This window comes from Solanum pennellii, chromosome 7, assembly GCF_001406875.1.
Source record: "Solanum pennellii chromosome 7, SPENNV200".
NCBI lineage: Eukaryota > Viridiplantae > Streptophyta > Magnoliopsida > Solanales > Solanaceae > Solanum > Solanum pennellii.
This window is the reverse complement of record NC_028643.1, coordinates 39,998,783-40,007,528: the sequence shown is the minus strand read 5'-3', so window position 1 is coordinate 40,007,528 and position 8,746 is coordinate 39,998,783. Positions and strand designations below refer to the sequence as shown.

At 30.7% G+C, this 8,746-nt stretch overlaps 1 protein-coding gene across 1 annotated transcript in view; it reads right to left on the bottom strand.

The window, feature by feature from the left end:
• The window catches only part of LOC107026252 (hippocampus abundant transcript-like protein 1), a 6,585-nt gene extending 875 nt beyond the window's left edge, over nt 1–5,710 (bottom strand). Inside the window, exons 1-13 of the mRNA XM_015227157.2 lie at nt 5,499–5,710; nt 3,767–3,878; nt 3,353–3,465; nt 3,042–3,164; nt 2,760–2,971; nt 2,597–2,672; nt 1,154–1,240; nt 991–1,071; nt 817–849; nt 684–737; nt 560–601; nt 349–427; nt 196–266 (exon numbers count right to left, since the gene is read on the bottom strand). Of these exons, the coding sequence (XP_015082643.1) occupies nt 196–266; nt 349–427; nt 560–601; nt 684–737; nt 817–849; nt 991–1,071; nt 1,154–1,240; nt 2,597–2,672; nt 2,760–2,971; nt 3,042–3,164; nt 3,353–3,465; nt 3,767–3,878; nt 5,499–5,678 (1,263 nt within the window). The 5' untranslated portion in view covers nt 5,679–5,710. The remainder of the gene's footprint in view (nt 1–195; nt 267–348; nt 428–559; nt 602–683; nt 738–816; nt 850–990; nt 1,072–1,153; nt 1,241–2,596; nt 2,673–2,759; nt 2,972–3,041; nt 3,165–3,352; nt 3,466–3,766; nt 3,879–5,498) is intronic.
• Nucleotides 5,711–8,746: the final 3,036 nt, after the last annotated feature.

Genomic DNA, 8,746 nt, shown 5'->3' with positions numbered 1-8,746 from the left:
TATATATATATATTTAATACATGTCAAAATGTAGCAAAATATCATTTGATAATCTTAACATGTTACGTAAAAAGTTTAAATTAAAGAATTACTAAAAGAGAAAAAAGAAATTTTATTTAAACGGATGGACTAGAAGATCGCACACAATTAAACTGATCCTCATCAATCAATTATTTCCATAAATATAATACTTACCCAAGCAAGGCCAACGCACAAGATGCTAAAGCCAGGATATCGAAAAGGAGGTTTTCCTGAAAGAAATAAGGCTGCAAAACAAAAAGTTGCAAGTGTTGGCTTTATGTGGATAGAGAAATACTTTGCTATGGCATAAATATCAATTCGACTTACCGGTAAGAGGACTATATATGAAGGGGGAGAGAATGTTGGCTATGGAACTTATGCTTGAAATGCACCCTTGAGCAATTCCCTAATTGAAGAATGAGAAACATCGTACTTGTCACAAAGCACTTTTTTTTTTACCATTTTAAGTTTGATGCTGGAAGCTTTCTGTATATCACGCATTAATCAGTGAAATTCTCAGAATAGAGCGACTAGTCACCTGTTCACTAGGCCCAATTTGTTTTGAGACAATGCTTTGAATCTACAGTTATTAAACATCTAACCGTCATAGCAGTAGAGGAATTAAAAAGGAAAATATTGAAAATAAATCTGAGGAAACTCACAGAAGGTTTCACAAGAGAGGTGAAAATAGGCAACAGTGCGGCAGTATAAGGAATCTGAAAATGACGGAGTTAAATGCATTTGAAGCACAAGGACACAAATAGAAAATTCGACCTTCAACGTTTTAGAGCTTACCCAAATTTTTCGTGCTATACTGTCGATAAGAAGCTGCAGATTTAGGTAAAAATTAGTCGTTTGTCCTCATGTAAAGGGTAGAGAACAAATCAAATCAAATGCTGACATGGTTAATGTTGGGTATGAGGATTAGTTGGACTCAAAAACTCCTGTACATTTTAAGTGTTCACATACATTTGTAAATCCAGTGATCAGTCCTAAGCATAGGAGAACCTCCTCTCCTATAAGAGGAGCCAACATAGGCATGAGGAGCAGCTGCATGATTTGAAAAATCAATATATAAAATATAACCATGAGGAAGAAATTATAAGTTGCTCTGATCCATAGCAAAAATTACCTGAGAAGTTGCTGAGCAAATGTTGGCTATGAGCATCACGTCAGCAAAGTTATCTTTCTTGAAATGAAATCGAGCCTTTAAGAAGTACTGCAGGAAAATATTTATACACACTATTAAGTTGACCATATGGTTGAGACAAGTAAATTGGCCTTCCAAAAGCTCCCCTTGCTTCATACTATCATCACGTATCGATACTCCAGCTTCTCTCAATGATGAACAAGTTTTTCACATGTTAAAATTTTACAGCAAGAACTAATTTATACTAGAAAAAAAGACATAAAGTCATTATTGAAATTATTTCGAATTTTCATAAACACACCTTAGCTTTGCGACTGTCATATTACCCCATTAAAAAATTTTGAACAAATATTATTATATCATTTTTCGATCAGCCATAAATTTCAAGAAACAAGCGAGTTCACACCTCAATCATATCTAACACGTGTTAATTTAATTAAAAATATATATTTTTTTCATTTTGATTTTTTCTTTATCTTTTTCTTTCTTTCTTTCTCTCTCTATTACCTTTAAAATTTATTTTGATATATCTTAAGTTTTATTTCATCTTTCATCTCCTTCATCCCTTCATTTTTTTTTCTTCACCTTCCACCCCCCATGTCAAATTGAAATCCATTTTCATTTTTTTCTTTTCTTTTTTTTCTTTTTCTCTGGTCAAATTCTTTATAAAATTCATACTATTATTTAAATTTTATTGAATTATTGATAACATAATTAATTATTTTTAAAAGAAAATATAAAATTTCGAAGGTATCATCAACTACTCATTTCATATAAATTCAAAATTAAAAATGATAATTTAAAAGAATCAAATAATTTTTCAAAAATTGAAAAAACTTAATTAAAATCGAATTAAAAACTATATGATACTTCCTAATCATCTTGAAATCTAATAAGTTTATCGAATTGTTCGAAATGTAAGAACATATTTAATAAAATTTTTAAACTTAAGAGAGTAAAACTAATAATAATAATAATAATAATAATAAAGGAAGGTGAAGTTATAGTAAAAATGGTGACATTGAAAGTAACAAGTTTCAATGAATGGAGATGACAATGAATTTTTTTGAAAAGAAAGAGAAAAAATAAAAAGGAAAAAAAATTAACATAAGAATAAAAAAATAAGAATATATATTTTATAATCAAACACTTGTAAAAATAAAATTATATTAGTTATTTTAGACTGCTCACTCTCTTTGAGAAAGTGGTATTATGGCAAATTGATGAAAAATAATGTAATTATATCTATTCAAAATTGTTTAATGGGATGGTAGAACAATTGCAAAGTTAATTTATCTCCTTAAAAATTCGAGACAATTTCAATGGTAATTTTATTTCTTTTCTCTTTATACTATGATCAAGGGTTTATACATATCTTGGTTGTCACCAATGAATGCCCAATTAAGACTTGAAAAAAGGAAGTACCTGAAATGGAGCTTGTTCTCCTCCTTCTGCAAAGCTATTCAAGAAAGCAACAGATGCTGCAAGCGAAAAAGTAGGACTGCAACACGACATCAGCAATTGTCATCATATTTCTTCTTTTGTCAGAAGAATTGATGATATAGTAACTCTTGTTCCATCTACTTACCTCTTCCTAAGAAAGAAAATGATATCCTTGAGGGATGGAACTCTGTTGAACACCTTTATATTATTTGCCGTCTCGCAATCCAATTCAGTATCTTCCATTTCATTGTTTCTCAAAATTGGCTGTTCCTCAATAGGATACTCTTCAACGCGAGCTGTATGCTCTAAAAAAATTTGCATGTATACAACAGCAATTGTTGATGCAATTGTTGCTACCTTCATCAATAAAGAAGATCATAAATAGAACAAAACTAGATCAGTCAATAGCTTAAATTCAGAGAAGAACCAGAAATATCTGAGAAGTGGATAGGAAGTGATCAGCTAAGGTCCCACAGACAAATGCAGCAGATCCAACACCAGCCAAAATTCCGATTGCAGAGGCACGCTTTGCCTGTGACATATGGTCTGCCTGTAAACACAGAGGTTGAAAAAAAGTGTTATTAGAAATTGCATTGTTTGCTAATACTATATATCAAATCTTTAGACAAGCTTGTAATTTGGAGACTTTGATTTGATATATGGCAATATCTTTTACAAAACTAAATATTGTAAATAGGTTATGAGGCAAGGTCATTGTAATGGAGAAAAAATAATTACCACATAAGCAAGAGCGACACACTGAATACCACCATCACATATCATGCCAGTGAGTGTCCTCAACACATAGTAGACATAGTAAAATTTCTTGGTCCTCCTATATGCCAATATGACTGCCAAACATGACTTCCACAAGTTAGTACATACCTATTTTTTTTTTCCTTTCAAAAGAATAAGAGAGAAGTATTGAAAACATCCTCCAACTTGTTGAGATGAATGGTTAGTTTTGTTCTCGTTCTACAACTATCAACAATCTTAAAAACAGTATCCTTTTATTTGACTACTTGAATTTAAATACTTCCCTAATCTATCACGACATAGCAAGTTATTTCAAACTCTTGTAGGAGCGTTTGAAGGCGAAACTAATACAATTGTTTTCGACAAATAGTAAACAAGATGAGATGAAGTAAGAACCTGGGGGAATGATGGCGAGAGTGAGTGGGACAGTGAGTAAAGCTTTTCTTCCATAGACGTCAGACAAATTCCCAATAATTGGCATCATTACCACTAAACCAATTCCAACTATCTACATGCATCATCACAAAATTCAATTGAAAAACTATCATACCACTTATCACTTTCTCCAGTCAAAGTCAGAATCACATAAATAACAACAAAACAGTTTCCTAATTCCATTATTTTTTAATCACTGTTAAGGCATACATGTAATTAAATAGTGGATGTCTACGCCAGGAGTCAAGTGTTTGAGTCATGAAAACTGTTACGTAGATATGTAAAATCAGACATCTTGGAAGGAGGAGGTAAATTGGCTATCAAACTCTTAACCATTAGTTATTATGATTAATCTCAATAAGCACTGCAAACACTCGCACCTTTTATATTATGATTATGAAAATTATATATTTTTTACTAGAGTATATTAAATATAATTATTAAAAAATAAATTAAAATTATGAGTATCTTCTTTGAATTTGATAAGTGCTGAAAGTTTTTACTGTGCTTCGACTAAAAAGAGAGCAAACATTTATTAAAATTAAGTTTGAAAAATATTATATGTGTATATATATACCTTGAGAAACTCGAATACAAGTAACATGCACCCATATAGAGAGTAGAAGTCCACTTGGGACACACGTTTAAGCCAGTGTGTCCACTCGCTGGACTAGCTATAACATCAAAATTGCTAAAATAGAAAATTCCAACTCAGGGCCATCTTAACCCTTAAGCTAGATAAGCCATCGTTTGAGTCTCATACTTTTGGATACATATATTTAAAAACAAAATTATATGTACTTCTAAATTTCTTTTAGTACTTATACATATATTTATCAAATAAAATTATATGTACTTCTAAATTTCTTTTAAGAAAATGGGTAAAAAGTAATTACTCAAAGTGGTTAATTTTCACTTTCCTTAGGGAACGGAGTAACATTTGGAAATTATTTTCTTATGTTGGAAACCTGTACTTCCTTATTTATTTCTTAATAGTTTAATCATTTACCATAAGTTCATCTATTTTATTTTCTATTTTATTATTTTTATTTTAAATATTGAACTTCTCTTCTACAAAATTTATTTACTGTTGCTTACAAGTGACAAAAGATAAAATTTACTCTTTGGTATTTCTTCAAAATTTCAGAAGTGCAAAAACCATTATGAGNATATATATATATATTGTTTTAATTATTATTAAAATCTATTCAATTTAAATATGTCAATTAGAATATATGATCTTACAAGAAAAAGAAAAAATCTAAAGAATTAAATAAATCCCAAAAAGAACATTTAGATAGATTTTTGACAAATCTTAAATTGAAAAACATGAGGCTGTCCTTCAATAAACAAGTCACTAATAAAATTGAGTTAAATGATAATAACATTCCAGAAGATTTTTAAAAAATTGGTGAAAAATGTGGCTAATGTATGGGCACTGATGTTAAAAAGGAAAAGAGGACGTACATGTAATTAAACTTGGCGAAAAATGTGTTGGGAAAACAGTAAAACATAAAGGGGAGAGGGAAATGGCGAGAGAACACTCATCTTGGCTTTCTAAGCTAAACTATTCAAGTGAACAACTCAGAAAGTTTTAAGTTAGAACTGAACAACTTAAATTATTTAAAGTTGAATTGACCATTTAAAATATTGTCTCCATTAATAATAATAATAATAATAGTAATATACAAACCGCTTGCTGAAAACCAGATAGGTAAATGGCGAGAGAACACTCATCTTGAGCAGGACAGAGTAGCATCATCGTTACATCTGGCATCGCCGGAGTTACAACAAATATGGCCAACTGCGACATAAAAATCGTTACAAACAAGTGCTTTAACCCTCCAAACTTATCCATTCCTTCTAATACCATTTAATTTAATTTATGACTATATATATATATATATATATATATATATATATATATCCACAAGGATATACTATAAAAAGAATTTGAAAATAGGCAGTGCGGTGCAGTGGACACTTGTGCACCACCCACAAGCTCATCATCAATTCTTGCCCCTTCGTTCTTTTCCACATCATCCACGCAACTATGTTAAATCAATTCTTTCTATTTGTTATATACCTCTATAAATTAAGATTCAATTATTTTTTGAAAATAATCTATATTTATTTTTAAGAAAAGTTATTTCTAACATTTATCCAACTACTAATTACACGACTCCTTGTTGGTACACATTTAAATATATTATTTTCTTTGTCTTAATTATATGAAATAAATAGATTTTTGAGAATCAATTAAGTAAATATTTACAATCTTTCTTTACCCAAAATAAATAAATAAATAAATAAATAAAATTCTTCGTAATTTTGATTGTTATCGTAGTGCATAAGTGGAATAATTAAAAGAGTTGAAGTTTGTATTCGTTGATATGTCCTGTAAGATTTTAAACACGATAATTTTACATAAAGATCGTTAAAGGTACATACCTGATGAGTAAGAGATCATCACAGTTAAAAGCGAAAGCTTTAGTCGTAAATTAATTTCTACCTCCTTGCTTTAACTTTATGTTATCATAAATGTCGAAATTATTGTAGAGAATATATCTGATAACCCAATTGGGTTGAGAGAGGACCAATTTATAAAGGTTATGGTTTTAATCTGGTACGTCCATCAAGTAACCAATGTATAGACAATATTTATTCCTTATTAATACTATATATGATATTACTTGGATTACAAGTAAACTTGAGTCATAAGTAAGAAATAATTAATAATAATTATTAATAATTCTTACATTCTCCTCCTTGGCCCAGTAGCCATATAACATTAATATTTAATAAGCATTAGTTGCGCATACAATAGATCTCTTTTAGAATGTCAATCATACATATCACAATACAACAAATTACTAACGCGAGTTATGACAGTTGTACATAAATTTTAAGCTACATACTTCCTTCTATATACTACTACATTAGCAACTTATCATACTAGGTTCATAAGTGATAAAAACATATAACATTATGGTCCACATTAATGTATCGTAAAGACTTATCTTGTAATTTCTTAAAATAATAATGTGAACAACATTATGAGAAACAAGATGTTCATTAATGTATATCAAAAACACATAATTTGAGCTCAAAGTGTAAAACACCATAAATGTATCAATCATAAGTACAATCAAGACCCATTCTTTGAACATATTCTTTAAATGTCTTTGGTTGTAAGTCATTTGTTAACAAATCTGCAATCATGAGATCAGTTCTAATATTCTTAAGTAACACTCTTTAATTTCGAATTTCTTCCTTGACAGTAGTACTTCAATTCCATATGTTTGATACGTTTGGAGTACTTATGATTCTTAGAGAAGAATACCACTGTAACATTATCACAATAAAATTTTAGCAGTTTGATAGCAGTGTCGACAATCCAAGTCCTGAAATAAAGTTTTGAAGCCATAATGTATGAATTGTGGTTTCATTACGTGCCATATACTTTCTTTGCAGATTTTCAGTGATCAATTTCAGGGATACATTGATATCTTCATAGCATTCCGATCACAAAACTAATATATGGTCTTGTGCAAGTTTGAACATACATCAAACTTCCAACAATAGAAGATTAAGGAATTGAGATTTTTTCCTTCGTTCTACATCATTCTTTAGGCATAACATGAGATTAAATTTGTTACCTTTTTTAATAGAAACTATTCTTGCTGAACAATTATTCACGTTAAATCTCTCTAGATTTTTTTTTGATATATCCCTTTTGAGACAGTTTCAATAATCCTTATGATCTATCACGAAACATTTCTATTCCTATCACATAGGATGTCTCACCCATATCTTTCATTTCAAAGATTATAGAGAGAAAGTCTTTCGTCTCATGCAATATGCCTAAATCATTAGCAACAAGTAATGTTATCAACATACAAGACTAAAAATTTAAACTTGCTCCCAAAGATCTTTTGATATATGCACCGATCAACGGTAATTTTCTTAAATTCAAACGATGTTATGGTATCATTAAACTTTTTATACCATTTTCGTGAGGCTGTTGGAGTTCATATGCTGACTTCTTTAGTTTACACACTATTTGGTCTTTTCCTTTAATTTTAAAACCCATTGGTTGGTCAATATGAACATTCCCATGCGAGGTCTACATTAAGAAAGACAATTTTCACATTCATTTAGTGTAACTCTAAATCATAATGAGCTATCAAAACCAACACAATTTTAAATGAGTCTTTCATTGAGACCGGTGAAAGGTCTCTTTATAATCAATGCCTCATTTTAGTGTATGCTTTGACAACAAGTATAGCTTTATATCGTTCAATATTACCATTTGAATCACGGTTGGTCTTAAAGACGCATCTAGACTAAATTATTTTAGGTCTTTCTGATAATTGAACAAGATCCCAAACTTTGTTGTATTCCATTTATTTTAACTCTTCATTCATGACATCAATCCATTTATTAGACTCATTATTTTCTGTGGCTTTTGAAAATAAATCATTATTAATTCCAATGCCAAAATCAGACTCTTCCAACTAAATTACATAATGATCAATTTTCTTTATGGTATTATTTGTAGTTTATTTGCTGTAACGACCTGTTTAGTCGATTCGAGCAGCAATATTATTTTGATAGAAACTGGCTGAGTCGACGGAACAGTCGACGGACCGTCATGGTCACGACGGACCGTCGGGGGGGTCATCATTCAAAAACACTTTAACTCTGAAAATCTGGGTACTGGGATCAACTCTCTGAACTTCACGACGGAACTGCAGTACGGACCGTCGTAGCCACGACGGACCGTCACAGACCTTTTACTGAAATTGAGTCTCTGAACTCTGTGACGGACGTGCAGGACGGACCGTCGCAGGTACGACGGGCCGTCACAAGTGGCGTAATTCCACCTGGGTCGGATTTCTGCTGCGAGTTTTTAAGGGGCGTTTTGGACTATTCATGCTT